Source organism: Camelus ferus, chromosome 25 (genome assembly GCF_009834535.1).
Source record: "Camelus ferus isolate YT-003-E chromosome 25, BCGSAC_Cfer_1.0, whole genome shotgun sequence".
Lineage (NCBI taxonomy): Eukaryota > Metazoa > Chordata > Mammalia > Artiodactyla > Camelidae > Camelus > Camelus ferus.
In genome coordinates this window covers 309,773-335,332 of record NC_045720.1, presented here as the reverse complement: position 1 = coordinate 335,332, position 25,560 = coordinate 309,773, and the positions used below count along the sequence as shown (strand labels likewise).

Below are 25,560 nucleotides of genomic sequence, written 5' to 3'. Positions count from 1 at the left end.
GTTCTCAGACTGTGGGGTTGTCCCCACCGGAAGGAGGGTCCCTAAGAGCAACTTGAGCATCTTTTATTCTGTACCCCTTTTGCCCCCACGCTCCTGGCGGTGGGTTTTGCCCAGGGTGGTTGGTCACTGATACCCCATCTTTGCCTTGATGAACTGCATATGTGACACCTTCCATACTGGCTGTGCAGCCCCTGCTCAGGCCATGTTGTCTGTGATGTGGGAGAACAGGGCCTTCTGCACAGAGCAGTCAGTGGCCCCACAGCAGGACCTCCTCTGTGGCCAGGTGCATCAGGGCATGGAAGCTCAGGTGTAGGTACTTTCTCCAGAAGCGCCGGTCCCGCCCATAAACCTGGGCCGGATAGCGGGGGCTCCCTGCAGTTGAACGAGAAACCCGACTCTGAGGGCTCTTGGCCCAGTCCAGCCCCCAGCCCCTGCCTTTCTCAGGGCTATGCCTCCCAGACCCTCACCGATGCCGTGGAAGACCCGGGCCACAGCCCTGCCCGAGAACTGCTGCTCTGGCCAGGAGGACAGGAGGTGGCGGATGTCCCGGCGGATCTGCTCCTCCCAGTCCTGGAGCTGCTGGTGGGGGACATGTCAGGCCAATCTGCGCTCCCGAGACACCCGGTCTCACATGGCTCAGCGCAGGGCAGGCGGCGGGTGCACAGGTGCCTTGCTGCCTCACCTCACTGCAGTCCTGTGTCCTCTCTGTGACCCCCCCCCTCCCAGGAGTCCCCGGCACTCACCTGGGCCTGTCCTGGCTCTGGACCCTGCTCCTCCTCCCTGTCCCCTGGGCCCTCGTCCTCGAAGTAGCGGCTGAGCAGGGCCTTGAGCTGACTGCTGCGGTCCTCGTTGGGCTGTTCCAGGCACGGCCCACAGCTGGGGAAGGCTACGCTATGGTGGGATGAGCCTGTCAGAGCTGCCCCCCAGGGAGGGTGGGGCTGCCCAAGCCCTGCCCACCCTCTCCAGCACCTGTGAAAAGCCCAGAAGGTGCGGCGCAGACTGGCCAGGGCATCTCGCTCTCGAGCCTGCACACGGCTGTATAGGAAGTCACAGATCTCATCCTTCTTCTGGGCTGTCAGGTCCCCGGGGCTGTGCAGGTGGAAGGCTAGCTCCCTGAACTCCACCAGCACCCCCGTGCCCTGAGGCACACCTGCCAGAAAGGGTATCAGAAATGGGCAGGCAGAAGGGCAAGCACCTGGCAAGCAGGGCTGGGGGCGGGCACACCTGTCCTGCGCTCTGGGTCCCAGCGCAGCTGGTTAAGAGCCCGCCGCACGGGGGCCAGTTCCCAGCCCATTGAGTCCACCAGCTCGACCACGTCAAACTCCACAGAACTGCTCTCCCCACCTGTGTTATCGGGGGGCTGCTGGGCCAAGCACACAGCCAGGGGAGGACACCTATGCCAGGGAGAGGCCAAGTGTGACGGACAGCCCTGGTTCTCTGTCCCTGTTCCCAGCCCGAGTTGGGTGGGATGTGTGCTCACCTGCGGGCCAGGGCCTGGAGTTGGGTGGGGCCCCCGGGGCAGCGCAGGTGGCAGCGGGCATACGTGGGTGCCAGAAGCTTCAGCCAGCGCTGTGGGTGCAGCTCTAGGTAGCAGAGCAGGGTCTCGATGGCTGGGGGCAGAGCAGGGCTCAGGGGACATGGGGATATAGGGATGCCCCCCGCCGCACATCCCCGTTTCTCACCCTCTTCGGGCATATCCAGGGCCTGCACCATTGGCTGCACTGGGAGCGCCCGCTCATGGCCCAGACACTGGGCTCTGTGCTTGAGACTGGGTTGGTCAGCATCCTGGGGGCATGTGGCCACAGGAGCTCTAGCCGAGTGGCTGTCCTGGCTCTCACCACCCTCCTGCTCTGGGGGACTCTGGGTGCAGGCGCAGGGAGGAAACACGCACTGCACGAGCTTCTTCACGGCGAGGAAGTCGACAGCGTTGGCGTGCACGTGTCTACGCAGCTCCCAGAGATCCTCGCCCTGCAGCAGAGCAGCCGTGAACGTGGGGCTGTGCACGAGGCAGGCTCAGGGGTCTCCAGCCGGCTGGGTACCCACCTGGGGCTGCAGGAAGAGGTGGCAGTGTGCAGGCTGCCCGTCACGCCCGGCCCGGCCCACAGCCTGCACATAGTTCTCAAAGCTTGGGGGCAGCCCCAGATGCAGCACGGCCCGCACGTCCGGCCGGTCCAGCCCCATCCCGAACGCCACTGTGGCCACCACCACCCACAGCCGGCCCTCCATGAAGGCCCGCTGCACCCGCCGCCGTTCCCGGCTGCACATGCCGGCGTGGTAGGCTTCGGCCACAGCCTCCAGGGCTTGGCCTGCAGGGAAGATGCACAGATGGTCAGGTGGGGTGTCTGCCTGGGGCAGGTCTGTGGGGGGCGGCCCTGCCCCCACCTCACCTCCGGGGCCCAGGGCCCAGGCCTCACGCAGGCAGGTGCGCAGCAGTGCAGCAACACGCTCCGTGTCCTCTCGCCTGTTGCAGTAGATGATGACAGAACCCAGGGCACGAAAACGGTCACTCTGCAGCAGTGTCACCAGAGCCTGGGGGGGACACAATGGTCAGTGTGAGCAGTCGGGGGGCAGGGGCCTCTGCCGGGCCCATGTGTGCAGTTACCTGGTCTGGGTCCCTGTCTGTGGACACAGAGAGATGCAGGTTGGCTGGGATGGTGACTGGGCCCCTGAGGACAGACTCCTCGGGCACACCCAGGTGCTGGGCCACGTCATGGGCGGTGCTGCGTGTGGCTGTGGCTGTGAGACCCAGGAAGCAGCTGACACCGAGGCGTTCCCGCAACACCTGTGTGGAAGCAGGTAGTGAGGATGCCCAACTCACTTCCCCTGGCCTGCTCACCCGTCCCCTGGACAAGGCTCACCTTGCAGACACGCAGGTAGCAGGGCCGGAAGTTGTGGGACCACTGAGAGAGGCAGTGGGCCTCGTCGATGCAAGCGAAGGCAACTGGGGGGAGCTGAGTGAGGAAGACAGCGCCCCCGGCCCCAGCCCCAGCCAGCGCCTCTGGTGAAAGCATCAGTACTTGGACCTGGGCCGATCGAACCTGAGGACGGCAAGGTCAGGAGTGCCACCTAGGAGCTACCTGCTGCCTCTGCCCCCCATGCCGTGAGGCTCCCTTACCTTCTGCAGTGCAGAGTCCCGCTGCCTCCTGGTCATCCCGGAGTGGATGCAGGCTGCCTTCAGGCCTGGGGGCAGGCCTGACACCTGCAGATACAGGAGCACAGCCTGTCGCAGGCCCCCAGCCCTGGCCCGTTCCCAAACGCCTCTTAAAATGGTTTGACATGACAGCTACTGCAGCTCCACCCAGGCCCCCTGGGGAGAAAAAACTCAGACCCTGGGTCCTGCAACTAAGGGTTCAGAGCCACCTGTGGGCCTTGACTTAGGAGTGCTGGGAACAGATGGGTCCCAGTAGGGATGTACCCCCTTCCCAGTGCTGTTCCTCTTGTGGGTGGGCCTGGGTCTGGCCAGCCATGTCCTTGTTGCCTGCGGCTAGGGACAGAGCTGAGAACAAACCGCCTCTGTGCAGCTCTAGGGTGGGGGCGGGGCGAGAAGCAGCAGTCCCAGTGGGGGCCAGTTCTTGTCTTCAGCATGTGCTGGGGCCCTGTCCACCCACCTGGTCGTCCATGAGTGACATGAGGGGAGAGATGACGAGTGCGAGGCAGGGACTGCGCCGGGAGTAGAGCAGCGCGGGCAGCTGGTAGCACAAGGACTTGCCAGCGCCTGTGGGCAGCACCAGCAGCGTGGACATGCCTGGGTGTGGCCAAGCAAGGGTCACTAGCGCCACTCTGGCTGGGCCTTGGTCCCCCTACGTCCTCCCCCAGCCACACTCACCAGACAGGATCCGCATGACCACACACTCCTGCCCAGGGCGGAAGGCCTGGTGCCCCAGCTGCCCCAGGGCCTGGAACACCTCAGCCGGTGTGTCTGCGGCATAGTATCAGTCAGCATGGCCCCGGTTGCCCTCATCTCTCAGTAAAGGCTCTGGGCTGGTAGTTGTCTACTCACCTGCCACCTGCCCCGAGGGCCCTGGTGGGTAGAGTGGGGGCACAGAAGGAGGGGGACAGGGCACCTCGGGCACAGACTCCCCCAGAGGCACCAGCAGCTCAGGCCCCACAGGCTCTGTGTCTTCTCTGCCTGCTGGGAGCAGACAGAGGATAGTATAGGAGCTCCAGGCTGGACAGGGTCATCCTAGCAAGGCCACTGGCTACAAACTCTTCTCCATCCCTTTGCTCACCAGAGAGTCGGCAGTCGGCAGCACCAGTGCTCTGGGATACTTCCTCCAACGTGGGCAGGGTCTGTGTGTCACCCTCCTGAGGAGCCAGGGTAGGTTCTGGACCAGGAGTAGCGAGTTAGTAGAGCCTTTTGCTTGAGCTGGATTTGCCTCCCAAAGAGCACACCAACACCTCAGAGCAGCTTTCACCCAGGCCACCACCCAGGGCAGAGGCCTCACCTGACTGAGGGCAGTGGGATGCCCAGTGGCTGAGCTGCTCACACTGGAAATAAGAGTCCTTGGCTGTGGCTCTGGGCTGAACACCCCCAAGACACTCCCCTTTCTTCTGCCACTTCTGCCTCCAAGTCTGCAGGGACACAGAGGAGGGTCACAGGGCGAGAAGCTGGAGGAGAAGGGGAGCATCTGACAGCACCTTCTCACCTGCTTGCGGAGAAGCCTGCCCCGCAGGGCTGGGCCCCGCACATAGCGTTTCTGCTTCATGTTGAGTCGCACGTAATTACCCCTGTCTCGCGCGGTGGGCCTAGAAGAGACACAGATAGACCGAGCCCGAAGCCCTCCTTACCTCGGTTTGGCCAGAGGCAGCCATGCCAGGGGGTTACAGCAGTGCTACCTGGGGGCTGTGGGGTTGCTGGGGGGCTGTGCCCTCACAGGCTCCTCTGGAGAGTCTTTTGCATGCACTGCAGCCCCAGCTCCCTCAGGCAGGGGTTCCGCTTGGCCTTTGTCCTGCTGGGTCTGTGCATGGCATCCCTCCAGCTCCCTACTCCGTCTCTGCTTCTTGCCTTGACTGTTACCACTATGGGGTTTTAACGCACTGACACCAGTTGCTTGTAGGGCTGGAACCTCTGGGCCTTGTACAGGTACCTCAGGGACGGTGATGGGGTAGAGGACAGATGGAACACCTGAAGTCAGAGGCTGTGACTCCTCTGCACCCAGGACAGGCTGGCAGGCCTTGGAAACCCCCAGAAAATCTGGGGTTCCACTGTGGCACCGCTGTAGCCATCCAGGGTCTAGGGAGCCCAGTCGCAGGCTCAGGGATGCCCGCAGCTGCTGGAGCCGGCCTGGCCTCAGCTGGGGCTTGGGAGGCTGGGGGGGCACCTCGTCGTCATCTTCTGGAGAGGTGGGGGCAGTCGTTGTGCCTGGAGGCCCTGGGGAAGGGACCTTGGAGGATCTTTGGGCAAGTCGGGGTATCCGGCCCAGGGCTGGCCCGGCCTGGAAAGGAGAGACAAGCAAGCAGGAACTCAGGTCCCCTGGCTGCTGCAGACTCAACCCTGCTGGAGTCCTCACCTACAACAGCTGAGTGAAGCGAGAAGCACAAGGCTGAGATATAAAAGAAGAGGCTGATTCTGGCCTCTCCTGAGGAGTCCTGCCCTCGTTAAGAATGCAGCTGTGTGTGTGCATCTGTGAACACGAGTCCACGTGGAGGAGTCGACAAGGATGGGTGTCTAGTGATTCTGCTCCTTAGCCAAGAGCACGTCTGGACTCAGCCTGATGCACTGCCTGCCTGGCTCTTACCCCTTACCTGCAGACTGTACTTTAGGTTGGCCTTAAGCCTCTTCCCATAGTCCTGCACAGACCCCTGAGAGCTCGGCTTCCATGTAGGCCGGGGGCTCTGGGTCGCAGCCCGATTCAAGTGGGACCCCCAGCAGCTGGGCGCCGGCACCTGCAGGGCGAGACAGTAGGGATGTAGGCCATGGAAAGGCTGGTGTAGGGGACAGAGGTGTCTCCAGCCCCGCAGAGACCTGGAGGGAGAGGGGGAGGGGACGGGGCTGGCCTTCTACCACCTTGTCTATCCTCCCCACGAGTTCTGTGCCCTACAGAGGGTGGGGCGCGACTCCTCTAGGCTCCGGCATACAGGAAATTAATAGAGAGGATGAGATGTCCAGCCTGGGTACCTCCTCGGCCGCTGCGGGAAGCGACTGCTCCAAATCGCGAGGCCCGACGCCGCCGGCCTGGCCCAGGGTCTCCTTCAGGGCACCGTACTCCCGGTAGAGCGCTGAGGGCGGGATCGGAGTGGGGGTCGGTGTTTAGGGGTCAGCAGCCTGGAGTCAGGGCTCGGATGGGGCCGCCCGGCCGCCCCGCGCCCACGCGCTCACCGCGGGTCTCCTCCGGCGCCGCGTCTACGTCCTCCTGTAAAGGGAGTGCGTCAGCAGGAGGCCGCACCCTCAGCTCCCCGCCCACAGACAGCCCACACCTGGCCTGGCCGCCGTCCGCGCTGCCGCCGAAACGCGCGCTCCAAAGCCTGCAGCCTCTCCCGCACGTCCCGCAGCCGCTCCATGACCGCCCCACACACCGCGCCCTGCAAATCTCCCGCCACGAGGGCGACGCCGGCCGCCAGCCAATGGAGGCACTCGGCGAGGTCGGAGGCGGTGCGGTGGTACGGCCGCTCGGCCGGGGCAGCCAATCCGCAGGGCTCTAGCGCGGCAGCCAATGGGGGGCGTTTACGTCATCGCGGCGCGCGGCGGTGCTGGGCGGGGCACGACAGACGGCGAGGCGGGGCCGGCAGCGGTGGTGGTGGCTGTGAGGCCGGTGAGCGCTGGCATCCAGCCGGGGACTGAGCGGGGCGGTGTGCGACCCCTGGCTCTGCCTGGCCGCACGAGGCGGGTGCTGGCCCTCGGGGCGGCGCCACCTGGGAAGCAAGGGCGGGAGACTGGGCGGTGCGGCTGCGGGGTGGGACCCGGAGCCTGGCGCGGGGCTGAGCGGCCTCTGGCCCCGAGGGGACGACGCCTCGGCTTCGAGGGGCAGACCCCGCCCAGGAGGTGGAAGGGCGTCGGATTGAGGGCCTCCTGCGGTTCGAGGCTTGGATAAGCCGGGCGGGGGCGTTTTCAGGGAAACGCTGGAGCTGGGGCCGGCTGGAGGGGGCGGCGGCCACCACACCGAGACTCCTCCCACGGTGACCACACTGGCTGCTTTCGTTGCCTCTCGTGACAGGTGCTCTGTTGGCCTGTCCTGTCACAGCGAGGTATGAGTCGTCCTCGCGAGATTTGTCCACAGGCAGAGCGAGTCCGAGGGTTGACGTCTGGGGCTTCTCAGGAACCAGTGCCCTAAGGACTTGTGTGTGAGGTCCGCAAGAGCAGGGGCTCTGGGGCCAGGCTGCCACCCTTCCCCCAGTTCATCACACAAGGCTGTGACCTTGGTCGGGCACGGCCTAGGTCTTAGTTTTCTAATCTGTTTTCAGGGTGATGACCCGGAGGCAGTTTTGAGGATGAGGTGCCTGGCGCACAGTAAGTCGGCTAACTGTTGCTGCTGTGAAGTCAGCAGCACAGCTGACACACAGGTACCTTTGTGCCCTCAGGCATCTTCTGTGCGCTCCTTGTCAGCTTGGATGTTCCTTTGGCAGCTGCCTCTGTGCATCTGAGCAAAGGCCCCTGGCCTGGTGCCTTTGAACCCCATGGATTTGAGACTTGGTCTCTCAACGTGGTTCTCCAGGGAAGAGACAGATGTTTAGACAGGTGACAAGGATCCCGGTGGAGGAGGCATTTTTCCTTTCTGTAAATCTCCAGGGTTCTCCATGTCTGCCAGTGAAATAGTAGAACTGGAGCTCATGTTGAGGGCCTGGGTTCCTCAGGCCCTCTGGACTTAGAGTTCCCTGGGTCCTGGTCTTGTCTACCTGCTTGGGTGTTTATAAAGCTGCATCTGTACTTCTAGCTCCCGTTTACTGTGCTGCACAGAATCCAAGGGCAGTCTGCTAGAGATTCTGAGGAGGCTATGAGAGAGGACACTTGGATGCAACTTCTAGCCCCTGGGAGTATCCCATCCCACTAGTGCTGTGGGGGGAGGGGCCTGAGCTTTGGTCTACTTTTAAGGAAGGGAGGCTCTGATAAGTAGCTTTGTGATTTGAGAGGGCTGAGATTCAGATGGGGGGCCCTGCAGAGCAACAGCCATCAGAAGTACACCCAGGCGAGCCAGTCATCTCTGGTGCCATGCTGTTTTATGTACTGCTTGATACCTTTGTTTCCCTAAAAATGCCCCCGTGCTTTGGAGGGTGGGGCCTGGGGGTGGCCTTGAGCTCCTTTCCTCTCTACTCAGCCTACTGCAAGGCACCTAGCACTTGATCTTTGGTGCTGTGGTTCTCCACTCTGTGCTAGGCACCATGCTGAGCTTTCCCATAACCAGTGCATGGAGGGGGCAGTGGCCTCGCGTCTGTCCTCCCCACTGAAGGACCCTTCCCTGCAGGTGGCCTCCTGCCTGGCCCAGCGCCATGCACACGCTTGTGTTCCTGAGCACACGGCAGATGCTCCAGTGCCAGTCAGCTGCCTGCCAGGCCCTGCCCCTGCTGCCACGAGAGCTCTTCCCCTTGCTGTTCAAAGTGGCCTTTATGGACAAGAAGACTGTCGTGCTGCGGGAGCTGGTGCACATGTGGCCCTTCCCACTGCTCAGCTTCCAGCAGCTGCTGCAGGAGTGTGCCCACTGCAGCCGGGCCCTGCTGCAGGAGCGGCCTAGTACTGAGAGCATGCAAGCCGTGATCCTGGGGCTGACCACCCGGCTCCACACCCCAGAGACTGAGGCTGGCACTCAGCCCCTCTGCAGGTATGGGCTCACTGGAGTGGCCCTCAGGCCTGGGGAGGGGGGGTGCAAAAAGGATCCTCCACAGGAGGTTCCAGTCTGGTTTAAGAGCTCAATGCAAGAGCAAGCATGCTGCTTCTGTCCCAGGGTGGCGGGTAGTGGGTGTGGGCTGTGTTCCCTTGTCTCCTGTCTCAGCCCACCCTTGCTCCCAGGAAGCACGTGCTGCGGGTGCTGGACATGACGGGCCTTCTGGATGACGGCGTGGAGCAGGACCCTGGCACCATGAGCATGTGGGACTGCACAGCAGCTGTGGCCCGCACGTGCATCGCACAGCAGCAGGGCAGGACTGCAGAGCCAGGGCTGGCCCCCATTCCTGTGGAGGTGCGTGTGGACCTGCGGGTGAACCGGGCCTCTTATGCGTTCCTGAGGGAGGCGCTCCGCAGCAGCGTAGGCAGCCCACTGCGGCTCTGCTGCCGGGACCTGCGGGCTGAGGACTTGCCCATGCGCAATACAGTGGCCCTGCTACAGCTTCTGGATGCTGGCTGCCTGCGCCGTGTGGACCTGCGCTTCAACAACTTGGGCCTGCGTGGCCTGTCTGTCATCATCCCGCACGTGGCCCGCTTCCAGCACCTGGCCAGCCTGCGGCTGCACTATGTCCATGGGGACTCACGGCAGCCCTCCGTGGATGGTGAGGACAACTTCCGCTACTTCCTGGCTCAGATGGGTCGCTTCACTTGTCTGCGGGAGCTCAGCATGGGCTCCTCTCTCCTCTCGGGGCGGCTGGACCAGCTACTCAGGTGAGTGGGCCTGCTATTACCCTGCTCCTCCCATTCCCTCCACAAGACCTTCCCCTGGCCCTGTCTGTTTGTGAACCCTTGTGCTCCCCTGCAGCACCCTGCAGAGCCCCCTGGAGAGCCTGGAGCTGGCCTTCTGTGCCCTACTGCCTGAAGACCTGCGTTTCCTGGCACAGAGCCCTCATGCTGTCCACCTCAAGAAGTTGGACCTGAGTGGCAACGACCTGTCCGGCAGACAGCTGGAGCCCTTCCAGGGTCTGCTACAGGCAGCAGCAGCCACTCTGCTGCACCTGGAGCTGACTGAGTGCCAGCTTGCTGATACCCAGCTGCTGGTCACACTCCCTGTGCTGACTCGCTGCACCAGCCTCCGCTACCTCGGCCTCTACGGCAATCCACTGTCCATGGCAGGCCTCAAGGAACTCCTGCGGGACTCAGTGGCACAGGCTGAGCTGCGCACAGTGGTGCACCCTTTCCCTGTGGACTGCTATGAGGGCCTGCCCTGGCCACCGCCTGCCTCTGTCCTGCTGGAAGCCTCCATCAATGAAGAGAAGTTTGCCCGTGTGGAGGCTGAGCTGCACCAGTTGCTGCTGGCCTCGGGCCGTGCTCATGTGCTCTGGACCACAGACATCTATGGGCGCCTGGCTGCAGACTACTTTAGCCTGTGACCTCTCGCCTCTGGGTGAGAGTCGGGCAGTCCGGGGGTCCAGGGTTCGTGGAAGCCCCTTGCCCCTTGGGTAGGCAGAGCCTTGGCGGGGACCCTGCTGGAGGCCTGACATAAAGGCACTAGTCTCTGATTTCCTTGTTCCCGGGTGCACCCTGAGCCTCCCCATGCTTTCTGTAGCGCGCTGCGCAGTTTGTTCTGCACCTGCTAACCTGACTGGTTGACCACTTGCGGGCCTGCGGGCTGAATTTTAGGCCTGCACGGCCCTGCTTAGGTTTAGCTGCATTTGGCTGCCCTCTGGTGTCCTGGTTCTCTCTTCAGAATGTTCCTGGGGTCAGTGAGCTAAGAGAGAGTGTTTTCCTCTGGGCCCTCCCCAAGAGCAGACTGGTCTGGGGTGGAACTTAGGACAGGCCTGCTTCAAGGAGGACTGAGCCCCCACGCTCTCTGGGGCTTCTTAGGGGGTCTTCCTACCTTGACACCCAGGAGACTGCCTCTCAGCTGGGTTTTGGAGCCAGAAGGTGTCCTTAAGGTACAAAAGTGCAGTGTGTTTAGAACTTAAATTTGTGGATTTTTTTTTTCCTGTCTTAATTTATTAGAGTGACTTGTCCCCTTCTCTGCTGCACCCCTAGCATGGCCACTGAGTACGAAGCCTTCAGGCCCGCTGCCCCTCCCCTTCCGTAGGCTTCCCCACAGTCCACCCCGCCCACCTCGCGGTGGTCCAGGCTCCTCCAGTAGGCGGCGGGGCTGGAGGTCGGGTGACTTTGGGGGGGGGATTTTTCTGGAGGGCTTCAGTCGGGGCGTTGGCAGCCTACCCTACCACCCTCCTTTCGCGCAGCAGGACTTCCGACTGGGGAGCCGGGGTCCTTAGGTGCTCGAGTCTCGCTCCGCGCCCCGGACGCCACACAACGCTCGCAGCACACTGCGCAGCTTTCCAGCCTTTACTGAGCATGTTGGAGCATGCGCGGGGTGAACCGCGGGCCAGCGAATCCGCGGGACCTACGTCATCAGCGCGCGCCCGCCCGCCCGCCCGCCCCTCAGCAGTGGATCTCGTAGGCGGCGGGAGGCTGCAGTGGGAGCCCTTGCGCGGGTCCGGGTTCCGTGCTCTCGGTCGTCTCCGCTGGACTCTCGGCGAAGAGCGGCTTGGAGCGGTCGATGACGAACATCTCGTGGCCCCGCTCGTCGCGTAGCTCCTCGAGCTGCGCGAAGGTGTAGGGGCCTTCGGAGTAGTCGTTGACGAAGAGAGCGCCCTCCCCCGGAGGCCCTGGCACTTTTTTGCGCCTGCGTCGCCGGCGGCAGATCATGGTCGCCAGCAGGAGCGCCGTGAGCGCCAGGAGCGCAATGGCCGCCGCGATGACCGTCTGCATGGCCAGGCCCAGGGCGCGGAAGGCCATGCTGCCTGCTTCGGGCAGGGGCTCGTGGCTGATGGGGCCGGCGGCCGGGGGCGGCGCGGGCGCCAGCTGCTGCTGCCGGGACAGGTTGACCAGGAGCTGGAAGGGTACGCGGGCGGCGCCGCCGGCGTTGGAGGCCTCGCACTCGTACTTGCCGGCGTGGGCCAGGGTGATGTTGGTGAGGAAAAGCATGCCGCTGCCCGTGTCAGAGGCCCCGGACCCGCCTGGGACCGGCACCCCACCTTCTGGTTGAGCTGGGGCCGGCGGCGGCCCCTCGCGAGGCTGTGCCACCTTTCTCCAGGTCACGAGGGGCTGCGGGTAGCCAGAAGCCTGGCAGGCAACCCGTAGGTCCTCACCCAGGTTGGCTGTCACCTCCAGCGGCTCCACGTGCACAGAGGGTGGGATGCAGATGAGGCTACTGCCAGACACGTCCAGGAGACTCTGAAGTGCCAGGCGGGGAGGCTCTGCACACATGATCTTCCTGTCCCTGGAGCTGAGCAGCCGCTGGCCCCCCTCTTTGATCCAGGCTCCCAGCCAGTGCAGGGCACAGTCACAGCGCCATGGGTTCTCTGTGGGCAGAGCAGCGGCGGGCAGGTAGCTCAGGTGCCTCCAGAACACAGTCTGTGCAGTTGGGTTGTTGGCCAGAGCAGGAGTCCTTTTCCCACCTCCCACAGTCAGGGACCTCTGCCACCCCTTCTCTGACCCCTAAGCTCCTTAGTGTGTAGGCGGGCACACCCCCACCCGCAACTCCGTTCCGTGATGCATGTTCTAGTTCACTTCACTAACCTCTCGGAAAGTCCCCACTCCTCTGAAGCCTCTCCCTGCAACAAATCTCACTATTTGGGGGAACCTCTGTGTTCACATAGACATCCCACCAGCACTGAAACTTCGCACATCCTCTTGGCCCTGCCTTCAGGTGCTGTCTCCAGGAAATGGCCCCAGTCCTGGTCTCATCTGTCCAGTTTTTGCCTGCCTGCCCTCTGATGGCCCCAAAGTGTGCATGCCACTCAGCTCTGTCCAGTCTGTTCAGGGACTTGTACTTTTTCTGTCTTCCTTGGGCGGGGTCCCCGAACTGCCCCTACCAGCACCCCTGTTCCTAGCAGTCTTCTATCATGTCTGTGGGTGGTGGTGTGGCCCTGCAGAGCACTGCCATTGGAGACCCTTCCACAGCTGGGCCTGCTCCCTACTGTCATCACTGTGGCCAAGGAAGCTACCTTTGCATGAGACCCCCTTGACCCCATAAGCGGTACCTGTGAGGCGTAGGACCTGCAGGCTGGCTAGGGGCTGCAGGGCCTCTCGGCTGATGGTGCCCAGCTGGTTCCTGCTGAGGTCCAGCAGGGCCAGCGAAGAGAGCCCGGCCAGGGCCTGATCCTCCAGCAGCTCAATGCTGTTTTCCTGCAGGTGCAGCTCCTGCAGTCGCTGAATCAGGGACAGTAGATCATCAGGGAAAGGGGCCTTGGAGGACAGGTCCCCTTCTTACCAGGCTGGACTGTGCTGACGGAGAACTCCCTTTCCATACTCCCGTCGGGCAGGGCATGTGGCAATGCAGGAAAACTGTTGCCCTTGCCCACCCTTCTCCCCACTCACCTGCAGGTGTAGGAAGGTGAAATCCAGCAGCTGCACCAGCTGGTTACCGGCTAGGTAGAGTACACGCAGTTGGGCCAGACCAGCAAAAGCGCCTACACGCAAGCCTCGCAGCCCATTGCTGGTGAGCGCCAGCTCCAGCAGGCGCGACTGCGCGCGGAAGGCACCTGGCTCCAGAGCGTGCAGGCTGTTGTTGTGCAGGTAGAGATGGCGCAAGGAGGCCAGAGGCGTCAAGACACCGGGTTCCAGGTGTGCAATGCAGTTGTCCTGCAGGAACAGTGTCTGTGGGGCCAGAGGGAGGGAGGGCATTTACCCCACTGGGGCTGTCTCTTCCCTAGGGGGCCCAACCACCCACGAGGAAACACATCCCCATCCCTCTGCATCTCAGGCACCCCTCCCCTGCAGCCCAGCAGCCTCCATGCAGGTGCCCACCTGTGTCCCGGGCGGGATCCCAGGTGGGATGACGTGGAGCTGCAGGGCACCGCACTCCACTGTGGCGCTGTAGCAGCGGCAGGCAGCCGGACAGCTGGCAGCGCAGGGCAGGACACTGGATAGTGACAGCAGCAACAGCAACAGCAACAGCAATGTGGGTGCCCCTGGGGCCATCTCCCGTGGGACAGGTGCGCACCGCAAAGCCGCAGCCTCCTCACCAGCCTGCCTCCAGTCCAGCCCTGGTTGGGACGCGCCTCCTGAAACACAGGTTCTGCCTGTTTTTAACATTTGAGAGCCACTAAAAAGGATGGCTGGAGGCACACATCCTGTGTCTGAATTTTTTTAAGTTTTAAATCAGCTTGAGAAACTGATTAAACGTTCATTGCCTTCCTTTATAAAAAGTCGTAAAGATCTGGGGCATCAGGTTCCAATTTAGAATTTCTTCTGTCCTCAGAGTCTTGCCACACAGGCCACATGGGGACAGCCCACCCCATCCCAGCCTGCTTTTCTCCCCATCCCATCTCTACTAGCACTGAGGAATTTCCTGCTCATGCACGAGGACATCTTGACTGCCGTGCCCTCTACACCCTAACAACAGCCACTCCTTGGATCTTGGGTGCAAGAGGCTGGTGAAAGGTATGGCCTTGGGGACACAAGGGTGAAGTTTGGGGTCATTTACCACAGCGTGGACTAGAATGGGAAGAGCAGCCTCTGGGCAGACACAACCCCATGTCCACATAGACTCTTCACTCTGTGGGGACTGGCGTCAGACCTTGAAGGCACAGAGCTTAGAGTAGAGGTCCTTTTTGTGCCCCCAGGACAAGGCCCAAGGCTCCACACTCCTTCCCTGCCTTCAGCTGACCTTGACCCAGCATTTATTCTGGTCATTTTTATCCCTGGAACTCATGCTCTGTCCTCAAACCTGGGATTCACCTGGTGTAACTTGATGGAGGATATGGGCACAACTGGTCTCAGGGGAGGCACCAGCCACAGGAAAATCGAGGCACAGCTTTGTCCAGCCTCTGCCCCTGCCCTCCTGGGAGTGGAAGTGGCTGGAACAGCTTAGCTAGAATTAGGGCTTTTTCCTCAGGGAGTTTGTTAGATAATCAGGGGTGAGACAAACAGCAGGAAAGTCAGTTTGGAAGGTGTGGGCCTGTCTTCTCCATGCTGGCTCCCAGTAAAGGGCCCCTCTTTTGGGGGGCATGTGGGGCCCTGGAATGGCTGGGGTGGGAAAGATGGGCCTTGGGCCACCAACTGGGTTTCTAGTGGTGTTTCCCAAGTAGGCTCTGGGGGCAGTGACTTCCTGGACTGAAGTGGGGAGTAGTGTGTTGGGTTTATGTTCATGCAAATGTGACCCTAGAGAGAGGGCAAGGCCTGGGTCTAGCTTGGGGCACATTGAGTCCAAATTAAAGGTGGGGACTTGGGCTGAGAAGCCAGCCAGTCTGAAGCCAGGGATGGGGCTGAGGGTGTGCTATCACTGAGCCTTTAGCTCCACCTCACACTGTCCCTGCTTGAACACCTGCCTGCTCACCAGGACTCCCCACTAGCAAGAGTGGAAAGGCAGTAAGTGGCCTTGGTGTTTGTTTGAGTCTTGCTCTAAATTGTAACTCACATGATTATTGAAAATCACTGGAGAGAGACAGGCACAGCAAAAGTTTTAATGGAATAGCTTTGGCTCAGGCAGAGGCAGTTCCCAGATGTCTTAGAATGTAGGTGAGCCCCAAGAAACTGTGGGCATTCTCTGAAGCCCCTGGGACCCATTTCCCTGAACAAAAGGAGTGGCCACCCAGCTTCCAGCAGCAAGGCCTCTCAAATATAGAAGGTTCTTGGCCTCCTTCTCAGGACTCAGGGGACTACTGCTCTCATGGACAGCTCCTAGATGCTGATTCGTGTAGAAAGGCTGGCCTGGGCAAGGATGAGGGCCCAAGCAGGAAGGGCAGGGGAGGCCAGCCCAGAAATCCTTTTACCTAGGGGAAAACCCCCTAATCCGGCTGGGCAGGGGTGGGTTGTCACTGTCTCAGGGCACCCATTTGAGGGGGAGGGAGGCTCGGAGGGGTAAGAGGGGAAGACCTGCGATCCTCTCAGGCGCAGAGTCGGGAGTCTTGATCGTCCATGGCCTCAGGCATGGTCTGTCCCAGGCCGGTACAGGGCAGGGCGTGGTCCCCGCCAGGTCGCACGCCCTTCTCGGTGAGCAGGGACGGCCCCCGATCCCGCCCCCTCGCCCGCTGACCTTGGGTCGGGCGGACCCCTCACCTGACGCTTCCGCGGCGCGGCTCCCCAGCCGAACCCTGGCCCACCGAGCAGCGCAGGGTGGGGGAGGGGCGGGCGCCGCTCGCGCACTGGAGCGCCGGCTCCTCCCGCCCGGCCGCCCGGGTCTGCCGTCGCGAGCGCCGGCCGAACCAGAGAACGCCGAGGACACCCCAGGCGAGGTGAGTGGGGAGGGACCGAGGGCTGGTGACCCAGCCCCTCCCCGTGTCGGGGCCCGGGCCGCGGCAGCACCTCGGACAGCGCCGGGCGGGGCGGGGCAGCGGGACAGCGGTGCACCTTCGCCGCGCACGCGCACTCAGCCTCAGCCGGCGAGCTCTCTGGATGGCGCGTGCGCAGCGACGCGGGCCGCGCGGCGCCGCTCAGGGTGGCGGGGCAGCGAGCAGCAGCGGGGCCAGGTCCATAGTGAGCGCGAAACGGCGGCCCTGCCAACACACGTGAGAGGGCAGGTCTGGCGCGCCGGGCGCGTACTCGAAGCAGGCGCTGAGCTCGAAGGCCAGGGCCGATCGCACCAGCCCTACACCGCCCGCGCGCTCCGGCGCTGGGTGGTAGAGCCGCCCATTGGCGGCCAGGGGCAGCAGGCGCGCCGGCTCGAAGGGTACGGCCAGGGCCTCGCCGCCGCCGCAGTAGGAGAGGCGCGGGGGCCCGGCGTCCGCGGCCAGCAGGTGCGTGAAGACCACGGGCCGGTCCTCGCAGCGGAGGAAGTTGCGCTCCCTGCCGCATGGTGAGAGGAAGGGGAAGGAGGCCTCGTAGCGCCCGCTGCGGTTGGGTCTCAGGCGAGAGAAGAAGACGACCAGGAACTGCGGGTCTGGGGGACCGAAGAGCGCGGCTGCTCAGCATGCCGGGCCCCAAGGCCCCTGGGCCCTACTGCCCCCAGGCAGGCGGCTAACCCTGGGCGACACCAAGGGCAGGCACCGGGTGTTGGTGAGCTGTCCTGGCCTGCCTCCAGACAGGAAGCTCTGGAGCGCAGGACTCCCAGTACCCCGCTGCGGGCAGGCCCAGCAACAGGTTGGGCAGCGGAGCCCTTCAGGGCCTTCTCCGAAGCGAGGGAAGGTCGGGGAGGAGAGGGCGTAAGTACCTTTGAAGCAGGTGATGAAGTTCTTCATTTTGGAGTCATCTAGGAAAAGCTGCAGACAGAGGGGCAGGCCGTGACCCATCAGTCCCAGGTGGAAGCCCGACAGAGCTGGCCCCAGAGCGGGAAGGCCCCGGTGGGCGTCCTCTTTCCTTGGTCGTCTGTGCACACCGAGTGCAGAGAGGCGCGTGGAAGGTAAACCCCTGCCGACTTCCCCGTATCCACCCCGCACTCCAGGCCATGCTTCCTCACGCACAGGTTCTCTGGCCTGACACGTCTTCCCCATGCCTCTTCCCTCCTCCTTTCGAGTTTCTATGTGCCGCCTCCGCGGAGGCTGACTTGCTTCCCCCTGGACATGGCGGACACCCCCGCCAAAGCTTCCAAAGCAGGTGGGGCGGCCCAGGGCTGGGGGCTGCAAGAGCTGGGGATGCAAAGCGAGCGGAGTGCAACCACTTGCGGGAGGTTGGCTGCTAGGGGCCTAGCCCTCTGGGGCCGGGACCAGGCGCCCCAGTCGCTCCGGCGCGGCGCGCCGCCCCCGCCCACCAGTCGCACTCACTTACTTTAAAGACCCCGCCCCTCAGACGCCTACCGCCAGGCCCCACCTCTCTCGCAAGGGCCTCCCTCAGGCCCCGCCCCCTCCCCGCCAACCTGGCCCTGATGATCCAAGTAGTAAAAGTATTCCCGCGTCCGCGGCTCTGGGCTCTGGCCCTGCGTGTAGGAGACGCCTCCAACCCCGCCGCAGGCCCGGGTCCCCAGGGACCGCGCCAAGCCAAGGGCCCAGGCCCGGAGAGCCCAGGCCCGGAGAGCCCCACGCGTCGCCCACATCCTCCTTTCTCGCCGGAAGCGGTCAGAGGGTCACGAGGGGGCGGTGCTGCGCAAACGTACGTCCCCCCCCTGCGACTGCGACCTTGCGCTTTGGGTTCCAGTTGCGGCCACCGAGCGCACCCGGCCTGGCCTCGCGCGTCCCCAGGACGGCCCCGACGTTCTTCCTTCTTTGGGCCTTAGGGGCTCGCCGCGCTGCCGTTCGGCTGGGGAAAGGGTGGCGGGCGGGGCTGCCCGACGGTGGGGTGCAGGCGAGTTCAGGACGGGGTCACCGGCCGGGGCTGGGGCCGGGGCGCTGGCGGGCTTGCGGGCCCAGTCCCTCTGCTCTCGGAAGCTGGCTGTCCCCTAATGGGCGAGCTACCCTCACTGTCTCCTCCCCCATCCCCTGGGAAGCCAGCTCGGCGGGGCCGACTGCGCGTCCAACTAGGTGCTGAACAAAGAGATGGTGAATAAACACTGCCTAGAAGCCTATGCGTGCCTCAGAGGAGGGCAGGTCAGACAAAGACCCCAGCAATCGGGCGGGGCTTCGGGGTCGAGTATGATAATTCAGGTGGCCGCAGCCGGCCCAGGATGCCTCTCATCCTGCGCACCTACCTGGAGCCGCGTCCGCGATTCATCACCTCGCCGTCGTTTCAGGGAAGCTGCCTTACTCTCCCTTCCACCCCTGTTCCAGTCTCTCCGCCCCCCATTCTCCCTTGGCCTGGCGTCCACGCCGGCAACCGACTGGCCGCTAACAGTGAGCTGCCCAGAGCCCCAACCCAGACCCCCCCGCAAACCCCGCTGCAACTGGAAGGAACGGAAGGCAACAGGCAGCGACCAAGGTTTGCAAGTGTCTATATGTACTTTATTCACACAGAGTGTTGTCACCTCTCGACCATGCGTCAGAGCGAGTCTGTGGACCCACTGCGCCTCCTCAGGGCCCAAGACCACCCGACTGAGGACGTTCCCCCAGGGGACACCCGGGTCTCGGCAGGGCTGGGCTTTTTTGTCTTTAATAATAAATAAAAACTCAACTCTAAAAAATATATATATATATAAAAACTAGGGGGAAATTAAGTTCTACGACAGTTGGAACTCAAAATTCCAAAATGGAAAATACACAAACTGAAAATCTAGGTACCTCCCCACCACCCCCCAGCTCTGGCCTCGAGGAAGGGGAGTCCCCAGCGCCACCCTAGTCCCCGAGCTCGGGGTTCCTTCCCTCTCATCTGCTGCAGGTCCTGAATAGGGATAGGGCAGGGTTTGGTTTTTGGTCAGAAGCCAGGAGGGTGGAGAGAAAAATGAAGGAATGATACCAACTTGTCTGAAGAGGACAGACGAGAACAACTCAAATAAATAACATTTGGGTTAAGACTATGTCATTAGCAAATTTAGTTCTTATATGTTTCGCTCTATTTATATCTCTATACACAGGCGGGCTGGGGTGCAGGATAGATTCTGAATTTATAGTTACACGAAGAAAAAAATATTCTCGCCCCTCCCCCACCCTGCCCCAAGAATGCCTGCCCAACCCTGCCCCCACCCCAGAGGACTTTGGTTTGGGGGCTCCCTCCACACCTAGAGAGCATCTACCGGACCCTGGGCCAGCCTGGCTCGGCTCTGGTGGTGGACAGCCCAGTGTCCTTAAGCCCGCAAATTCCTGTGCAGTCACCACCATGGAAGCCACAGGTGGTGGGGAAGGGGGCGGGAAGGGACCGGGAGGGCGGAAGTTGTAGGCCAGGAGACCGAGGGTAAGAGAGAGCAGAGGAGGAGAAAGGGGCAGCCACGCTGGGCCCAGACCAGGGCTAGGCTGAGCGCAGGAGCCCCAGCAAGGCAGCTCACCCGGGGAGGGCGGCTTGTGCTCTCGGGCCGGCCGGGAGGGGCAGTGTCACTTGGCTCCAGGAAACAAAAGGCACTTTCTTGGGGCTGATCCGCGGCTTGTGGTGGGTGGGGCAGTGCCCACCGAACTGGCCACGAGGCGGGGGTGGGTGGGTGGTGGTGGCTAGAGGCACCCTTCCTGCAGCCCCTCTGCCCTGGCTGCGCCCTCAGGCCGAGGGCCTGGGTGGGGGAAATGGGGGTTCCAGGGCTGGGGCGGGCATGGGCGGAGCCTGGCATGCTACCTCCGCGGCTGGGGCGTTCCCTCCCCCCTCCCTGCGTGCTCCCCTGACCCCGCGCACCTGGGCAGGCTCTGTCCCCACCCTTGGTCCTTTGGTGCCCAGGTGTTATAGCACGCCCTCCATGAAGCTGGTGTCCAGGTGCTGGATGAGCACCCGCAGGAAGGACATCTCCTTGCGAGTGTTCTCGAAGATGACGCGCGGGTCGTCCGAGCGGCAGCGCAGGCAGTTGGGCGCCATCACCATGGCCAGGTTGCTGACGTCCATCTTGGTGATGGCCACGTTGGCCGGCTGCACGAACACCTGCACGGGGGAGCCAGCGGTGGGCCCGAGCGGGTCTGGAGGGGTAGGCCCGGGCTGCGGTGGAGCTGGGGGCGGGGCCCGCCGCCTACCTGGAGGAAGCGGATGAGGTAGCACAGCACCAGACGGTTGATTCGGGGCAGCGCGTGCACCACGGCCACGGCGGCCTCGGGGCTCTCGTAGTGAGAAATGCACTGCTCGTAGAACTCGTGCGGGATCAGGGGTTCCTCCAGCTCCCGGTACCACAGCTTCAGGAGTGATGCTGGGAACACAGCGTGGACGCTCAGCTGGCTTGCTGGGCAGGCACCTCTGGGCAGGGCGCGGGGCACCTGCTGGGCTGCAGCAAGGGTGGACAGGGGCTGGGGGTAGGGGCAGTGTGCAAGGGCAGCAGGTGAGAAGGGATGGTGGACAGGACCAGACTGTAAAGTGTCCACCCAGCAATGCGGGCTGTGCCAACCCTGAAGCCAATAAGCTTATGGTCCTGAGGGCCTGGACTGATGCTGGAGTGCTGCGAGATTGTTTCTGGAGGAACGTGCAAGTGTGCAAAATGCAATTTCTCAAAAGGCTGTGCAGCCGCTGTGAGCAGCCAAGCTGGAAAGAGGTGCCAAGGGAGACCTGTCATACAGGCAGGTGCTGGAAAAGGACCAAGGGGCTGTCCCTTCACTACGGAAAGCAGAAAGGGCTGAACTGTTCACACTGCCTGGGCCAGACTTGCTGTTGCTGAGAGGGCTGGGACCTCACCTGGGACATGAGGGTCCTCCAGGCCTGTTGGCACCTTCCACTGGTCCACCTGTAGCTTCAGGGCGTTCACCTCATCAATGTCCCCAGGGACTCTGCGAGCACATGGCAGGTCTCAGGCTTGCTTGGGGTCAGGGTCATTTGGCTCCTCTCTGGGTCAGGTGTGGCTGAGGTCCCCTGCCCCAGGCACCCAAGCCACCATCCTTCATCCCTCTGCTGACTGCCCCCATGCAAATCCCTTCCTCTGAATGGTCCCTGAGGTCCAAACCCACGAGCCAGTTTCCCCAGCTGTCCCTCTGGGTCATGCAGTGGTGGGGAGATCTATGGACAGTAGGTGACTGGCCATATTCCCCCACAGCCCCGGCAGGGCCATCATCTTCACTCACAGCTGAGGACCAGCTGGGGGTTGCTGATCTTTCCAGGCCTTGTCCATGGTTGCTGTCTGAGTGCCCTCTGGGCTCCTGGTGACCATTTCTGCAGGGGCATTGTCCCTGGCTGGCTCACTTGCTGGGGTTCAGGTGTGCTGCTGTTCAGGGCGGACAGCCCTGCTGACCTGCCTCCTAACGCTGGGGCCATTTGCTCAAAGGTGCCCCTCCCTCCCTGCATGCTGGCTTCTCGTGGGGCCTCTGGCTGCTCTGAGGTAGGGGCATGGGTCTCCTAGCCCCACTGCCCAGGGCTAGGGCATGGAAGTAGGCCCAGTGGGCCTGCTGCCTGATGGCCCCTGACTGCCTGGGACACATGGTGAAGACACCGAGGCCCCCACACCCAGGGCCCAGGTTGCGGGGCACCTGAAGATGCCTTCCGTCTGGTCACCGTTGAGTGCGAGCACCTCCTCAGACAGCCGAGTCTGTACCCAGGGCAGCTGCCGGTCAGGGTAGCGCTCTTTCTGCAGACTCATGACCTCTTGCAGCGCGCTGCCAAACATGGAGGGGCTGAACACGGCGTTCTTGGCGTGCCGAATCTCCTCCACGTTGGGCTTCTTCAGCCCCTGCAAAGGCAGCCCAGCTCTCTGTCCCAGTGTGGCCCTGCTCCCAGCCCTCCTGCCCCTGTGCCCTTCCGAGGGCTGCCCTGGCTCACCAGTCCTCTCCTCTACCTTTGTCCTCTTGTCCCTGTGAACTTCAGGCCTCTGCCTAGCCAGAGCTGGGGCACCCCAATTCCCTGCCCCCCGAGTCACTAGGGAGCCACTTCAAGCAGCACCCTCCCCACTGTGAGTCATTAACTGCCTCCCCACCCCCTACTCCCAAACATGCAGCCCCCACCTCCCTTCAGACCCTGTCTGGGTGACACTGGCACAGGCCCCTCGCCCACCTCTACCTGCTGTCCTGGAGGAGTTCATACCTTCTTGGCCCCGGTTAGGGCTGCCTTCTGCAGCTTGTGGTAACAGTACTTGGCGTATGTGCTTATAGCCACCCCTGGAAAAGAACAGTGCCGGTTGGCTTGGTGTGGATGTGCGGGAAGCAGGGGCTGCAGGCCCACCAGTGACTAAGAGAGGAAGCAGCAAGAGGGTGAGGAAAGGCAGCTCCTGCAAGAACCCTGGGGATCCAAGCTGGCCTGGCCAGGCTCCTGCCCACTGCTTGTCCAGGGCAATGGGTCCTCACTCTCCTGAGCTGTCCTTTAGTGTTAATACCCACATGGAAAAGCACCTCCAGAGCAGCCAGGCTAAAGGAACCCCTCTGCCAGCCCACCTAATCCTCCCCATGGCCAAGAAAGGCAGGGCCTGGGCCCCAGGGCTTTCAAACCCCATGCCTCCTCCAGCTGGCCTTGGGAAGCCCCCCCAACAAGGGTAATTTCTAGAAGCAGCAGGCCTGGAGGCACTCAGCACCCACTGCCTTGGGCCAGCACAGGGGAAGGAGCTCTCCTGCAGCCCTGTGCCCAGCTGGAGGCCCCGGGCAGCCCTAGGGGAGGGCCTTAGCCCGTGGGTGGCCATGTCTGCTTGGTTGAAGGCTGCCTGGGTGTGGGTCGGGGAGGGGGAGGCCCAGGTGGGAAGGGGATGTGTGTGGAGCGGATGTCCCCTGTCCTGAACCTGGGTGTCACTGGGAGGGTAGCACTGGGGAAGGACAACTTTGAAGGCTGAAGGCAACAGGAGGGCTGGTCTCCTTTCTCAAAGAAGGGGCTTCCTAACCCTAACCCTAAAATCCATCCCTGGCAGCAGAAGCTCTAGCTAGTGGTCACAGGGGGCAGGGGACAGGGCTAGCATTCCAAGCACAAGGACCTCAGGGACCTTGGCCAGATACCTGGAGGGTGGGGAGGAGGCCCCACCCAGGGAGGGTCTGACATGTGGGGAAAGCCTTTCCTGGCCCAGGCAAGGGCAGGGAAGGAGAAGCAAGACAGGGAACGTGGGGAGGCCAAGCCCTGAGAAGCCACTGAGCCAGGCTGCCACGGACCAATGGACAGACGGACAGACAGACAGAGGGGTTGGAATGGGCCCCTCCTCTGTAGGACCTGCCTGCCTGCCTGCCGGAGGAGGGCTTCTAGACCCAAGTCTCAAACCCAAACACAGGAGTCTTTTAAAGGAGGCAGTTTCTTGTGGGCGTCTGAGGACAAGGGGTTCCTTGAACCTCAGCATGATGAACACAAACGCGTCTCAGTCCATGAAAACCTTCATTTCTAGTTATCACAAACTAGTTTTGTCATTATAACTGGTAAGGGGATTCCTTTTTAGAGTAATCACAATGAAAACAAACATTTCCTATAGATGTTTGAACCCTGGAAACTCTGTTTCAGGTCCCTTGGGAAGTGCGGACCCCAGGCAGACAATCCTGGCTGTAGCCTCTGATCTGCCAGCCTGGGACACAGCACTTGGAACCCTCTGCTTCCAGCCAATGTGGCCCTTGTGGGCCAGCTCTTGGCCCAGGGAGAATGGACGGTGCTTAATCAAATAGGGCCTGGGCTGGACCCTGACCCCTGGGAGCCCACGAGCACTTTGTAGCAAGGCAGTGCAGCAGGAGCCTGGTGCTCACTCAGTCCAGAGCCTCCTGTCCCTGGTCTTGGGGCCTCTGGGGAGACGTGCCCTGACCTCCTGCCCTTGGTGTGACAGAAGTGGACCACCAGCTCTCCCAGCAGGGAGGACATGGCACCAGGGTTAACAGGGCTTCCCTGGAGCTTGGTGGGGGTCCTGAGCCAGCATCCAGGACAAGGGCAGGGATGGGAGTGCTGTGGGAGGGAGGCTGGGAAACCCCTGGGCTGTGCTGGGAAGCACAGGGGTAGCCTGGGCTGGAGGTCAGGGCTGGGGAGGCACTTGCCCGCTGGACACTCCCCCACTCACACTCACCTGGGGGCGCCTCCAGCAGGCCTTGGTCAACAGTCCTCAGGCCCCTCCCCACTGAGAACCCAGCATGCAAGTTGGAAATTGTTCTTAGCACCATGGAGAGAGATGCAGGGCAGGTGTGGCCTTCCCCAGGAGCCCTGTCCATGACCTGGGCTTCCAGCCGGCTCCGAGGAGCTGATGTTAGTGTCCCCCTCTGCCCCCCCAGCCCAGAAGCGGTTAGAGAAGAGGCCAGGTGGCCGAGGCTGGAGAGCAGAGCTGTGCAGACGCAGCGCGGGGCTGCAGGGAGAGGCCCTACCATCCGGCTCCTCAACATAAGGCTTGGGTTTCTTTCTCAACTTGGACTTCTTCTTAGTGTTCCTTTCCAGGAGCTCTTTCATGTGCTGTGTCACTGGGGAGCAAACAGAGTGGTGAGGGCCACAGAGCACAAGGAGGAACGCAGGCCCGTACAGGTCCTGGCACAGCTGGACCCTCCGGGCAGACAGGGCCGCCGGCTGGGAGTGCTGGGGTGGGGCCAGTGTCCCATCACAGCTGCGTCCTGCTCGTGCTCCTGGGGACGGGGTGCGTCCATACAGAGGTGCAGGTCCATGTGTGGGCACATCTGGGCCATGTGGCTGGGAAGGCGCCAGTGGGGAGGCGGGGCGGTCAGCTCACGGCCTTCTGGCTGGCAGAAAGCCAGGGGTGTGGAGTCCCTCGAGGAGGCCCCAGCCCAGCCGTCCAGGCCCTCCATGGCTGCTCTCCTGGGGCTGAGCTGTGGAGCTGGTGCTGGAGGCACTGAGCAAGACTGGAGGGGCCTGGCTCTCCTCTCAGGCTGATCTGGGCGCCTCCCACTCTGCACAAAATAACTTGGCACTGCCGATGAGGACCCCCACACCACCATCCCATGCTCTCATAAGAAGTCGAGGTGCACAGCCAAGTGGGTGTCACACTCCCCTACTTGATGACGGGCCCTCTTATCTACATAAATTGTCATTTTTATGCATGAAAAATCTGTATCTAGTCATTCACATCAGTATGGGCTTGGGACATTCATCCTACACTTTGGGTTATAATCCAATACAACTTTATTCTGTGGCTCAAGGTGCTCCAGGTTTGGCCTCTGGGAGCTCTGTGTCCCGGACACATCCCATGGTCTCCCCTCGTCCCTCCAGCACTTCCTCACTTGGCATTGCATCTTGTACATTCCCTGCCCCAGCCCTAGAATTAGCTGTTTCTCCAAAGAGCTCTGGTTCTTCTGAATGTAAAATGGAATTAGAAACCAAGATCTGGGGTCAGGTGTGCTCACTGCTATTGGGGTGTCATTGCTTCTAGGCCCTCGGCCGACGGAGCAAGGAAAGAGAAATGTGCATACTAGGCTGAAGAGGCTCCCATCTCTTCCAGTTTAGAGCTTTTATCAGGAATGGAATGTTGGATTTTG

The 25,560-nt window shown here is 62.3% G+C and overlaps 5 protein-coding genes and 1 long non-coding RNA gene across 29 annotated transcripts in view; 2 read left to right on the top strand and 4 right to left on the bottom strand.

The window, feature by feature from the left end:
* Positions 1 to 16: 16 nt before the first annotated feature.
* On the bottom strand, positions 17 to 6,568 carry RECQL4 (RecQ like helicase 4). Of its 2 annotated transcripts, none has more exons than XM_032467941.1 (23): positions 6,418 to 6,568; positions 6,320 to 6,353; positions 6,119 to 6,219; positions 5,746 to 5,886; positions 4,837 to 5,435; positions 4,647 to 4,746; positions 4,446 to 4,572; positions 4,230 to 4,325; positions 4,001 to 4,132; positions 3,827 to 3,919; positions 3,609 to 3,745; positions 3,116 to 3,199; positions 2,859 to 3,038; positions 2,603 to 2,782; positions 2,388 to 2,529; positions 2,044 to 2,306; positions 1,683 to 1,968; positions 1,481 to 1,610; positions 1,225 to 1,394; positions 970 to 1,150; positions 744 to 886; positions 468 to 579; positions 17 to 372 (listed from the first exon to the last, which is right to left on the bottom strand). In XM_032467941.1, the coding sequence occupies exons 1-23, from the start codon at positions 6,499 to 6,501 to the stop codon at positions 42 to 44; spliced, it is 3,846 nt and encodes a 1,281-aa protein (XP_032323832.1). In that variant the 5' UTR covers positions 6,502 to 6,568; the 3' UTR covers positions 17 to 41. The 2 variants fall into 2 exon arrangements, with proteins under 2 accessions (XP_032323832.1, XP_032323833.1); XM_032467942.1 differs by having other exon boundaries at positions 106 to 372; positions 468 to 576; positions 744 to 891; positions 6,418 to 6,566.
* An 89-nt stretch (positions 6,569 to 6,657) lies between these two features.
* Positions 6,658 to 10,317, top strand: LRRC14 (leucine rich repeat containing 14). 9 transcript variants are annotated; one of them, XM_032467947.1, is made up of 5 exons: positions 6,682 to 6,752; positions 7,519 to 7,675; positions 8,400 to 8,753; positions 8,942 to 9,526; positions 9,621 to 10,317. In XM_032467947.1, the coding sequence occupies exons 3-5, from the start codon at positions 8,425 to 8,427 to the stop codon at positions 10,186 to 10,188; spliced, it is 1,482 nt and encodes a 493-aa protein (XP_032323838.1). In that variant the 5' UTR covers positions 6,682 to 6,752; positions 7,519 to 7,675; positions 8,400 to 8,424; the 3' UTR covers positions 10,189 to 10,317. The 9 variants fall into 9 exon arrangements, with proteins under 9 accessions (XP_032323842.1, XP_032323838.1, XP_032323839.1 ...); XM_032467948.1 differs by lacking the exon at positions 7,519 to 7,675 and adding an exon at positions 7,402 to 7,500 and having other exon boundaries at positions 6,688 to 6,752; XM_032467953.1 differs by lacking the exon at positions 7,519 to 7,675 and adding an exon at positions 7,402 to 7,447 and having other exon boundaries at positions 6,703 to 6,752.
* Positions 10,318 to 10,752: 435 nt separating this feature from the next.
* Positions 10,753 to 16,088, bottom strand: LRRC24 (leucine rich repeat containing 24). 4 transcript variants are annotated; one of them, XM_006188945.3, is made up of 5 exons: positions 15,842 to 16,088; positions 13,589 to 13,845; positions 13,160 to 13,438; positions 12,823 to 12,991; positions 10,753 to 12,141 (listed from the first exon to the last, which is right to left on the bottom strand). In XM_006188945.3, the coding sequence occupies exons 2-5, from the start codon at positions 13,760 to 13,762 to the stop codon at positions 11,219 to 11,221; spliced, it is 1,545 nt and encodes a 514-aa protein (XP_006189007.2). In that variant the 5' UTR covers positions 13,763 to 13,845; positions 15,842 to 16,088; the 3' UTR covers positions 10,753 to 11,218. The 4 variants fall into 4 exon arrangements, with proteins under 4 accessions (XP_006189007.2, XP_032323848.1, XP_032323846.1 ...); XM_032467957.1 differs by having other exon boundaries at positions 12,823 to 13,027; positions 15,842 to 15,972; XM_032467955.1 differs by lacking the exon at positions 15,842 to 16,088 and having other exon boundaries at positions 12,823 to 13,027; positions 13,589 to 15,066.
* On the bottom strand, positions 15,231 to 17,791 carry C25H8orf82 (chromosome 25 C8orf82 homolog). The gene is made up of 3 exons (XM_032467977.1): positions 17,574 to 17,791; positions 16,932 to 16,980; positions 15,231 to 16,661 (listed from the first exon to the last, which is right to left on the bottom strand). The coding sequence occupies exons 1-3, from the start codon at positions 17,748 to 17,750 to the stop codon at positions 16,216 to 16,218; spliced, it is 672 nt and encodes a 223-aa protein (XP_032323868.1). The 5' UTR covers positions 17,751 to 17,791; the 3' UTR covers positions 15,231 to 16,215.
* A 22-nt stretch (positions 17,792 to 17,813) lies between these two features.
* LOC116659868 lies at positions 17,814 to 18,770 on the top strand. 2 transcript variants are annotated; one of them, XR_004315228.1, is made up of 2 exons: positions 17,814 to 18,240; positions 18,421 to 18,770. It is a non-coding gene; the product is annotated as an uncharacterized LOC116659868 (long non-coding RNA). The 2 variants fall into 2 exon arrangements; XR_004315227.1 differs by having other exon boundaries at positions 18,384 to 18,770.
* Positions 18,570 to 25,560, bottom strand: part of ARHGAP39 (Rho GTPase activating protein 39) — a 77,945-nt gene continuing 70,954 nt past the window's right edge. For 6 of the 11 annotated variants that reach the window (XM_032467934.1, XM_032467933.1, XM_032467936.1 and 3 more), the window contains 6 exons: positions 24,442 to 24,534; positions 22,217 to 22,290; positions 21,667 to 21,866; positions 20,882 to 20,973; positions 20,233 to 20,499; positions 18,570 to 20,143 (listed from right to left, as the gene is read on the bottom strand). In XM_032467934.1, the coding sequence (XP_032323825.1) occupies positions 19,395 to 20,143; positions 20,233 to 20,499; positions 20,882 to 20,973; positions 21,667 to 21,866; positions 22,217 to 22,290; positions 24,442 to 24,534 (1,475 nt within the window). In that variant the 3' untranslated portion in view covers positions 18,570 to 19,394. Of the gene's footprint in view, positions 20,144 to 20,232; positions 20,500 to 20,881; positions 20,974 to 21,666; positions 21,867 to 22,216; positions 22,291 to 24,441; positions 24,535 to 25,560 lie in introns of those variants that run through there. The other 5 variants (XM_032467938.1, XM_032467939.1, XM_032467937.1 and 2 more) reach the window with 5 other exon arrangements.

Excerpts from the sequence above, each read along its gene's own strand:
- LRRC24 (XM_032467955.1), bottom strand. The coding sequence starts at position 13,876 with ATGTTAAAAACAGGCAGAACCTGTGTTTCAGGAGGCGCGTCCCAACCA. Across the intron at positions 13,439-13,588 it reads GGATCCCGCCCGGGACACAG|ACACTGTTCCTGCAGGACAA; the intron begins GTGGGCACCTGC and ends CTGGCCCCACAG. Across the intron at positions 13,028-13,159 it reads TCACCTTCCTACACCTGCAG|GCCCCTTTCCCTGATGATCT; the intron begins GTGAGTGGGGAG and ends CTGTCCTCCAAG.
- C25H8orf82 (XM_032467977.1), bottom strand. The coding sequence starts at position 17,750 with ATGTGGGCGACGCGTGGGGCTCTCCGGGCCTGGGCTCTCCGGGCCTGG. Across the intron at positions 16,981-17,573 it reads ACTTGGATCATCAGGGCCAG|CTTTTCCTAGATGACTCCAA; the intron begins GTTGGCGGGGAG and ends CTCTGTCTGCAG. Across the intron at positions 16,662-16,931 it reads CTTCATCACCTGCTTCAAAG|ACCCGCAGTTCCTGGTCGTC; the intron begins GTACTTACGCCC and ends TCGGTCCCCCAG.
- RECQL4 (XM_032467941.1), bottom strand. The coding sequence starts at position 6,501 with ATGGAGCGGCTGCGGGACGTGCGGGAGAGGCTGCAGGCTTTGGAGCGC. Across the intron at positions 4,573-4,646 it reads GCAGGCTTCTCCGCAAGCAG|ACTTGGAGGCAGAAGTGGCA; the intron begins GTGAGAAGGTGC and ends GTGTCCCTGCAG. Across the intron at positions 580-743 it reads CAGAGCCAGGACAGGCCCAG|CAGCTCCAGGACTGGGAGGA; the intron begins GTGAGTGCCGGG and ends GTCCCCCACCAG.
- LRRC14 (XM_032467951.1), top strand. The coding sequence starts at position 8,425 with ATGCACACGCTTGTGTTCCTGAGCACACGGCAGATGCTCCAGTGCCAG. Across the intron at positions 8,754-8,941 it reads GGCACTCAGCCCCTCTGCAG|GAAGCACGTGCTGCGGGTGC; the intron begins GTATGGGCTCAC and ends CCTTGCTCCCAG. Across the intron at positions 9,527-9,620 it reads CGGCTGGACCAGCTACTCAG|CACCCTGCAGAGCCCCCTGG; the intron begins GTGAGTGGGCCT and ends GCTCCCCTGCAG.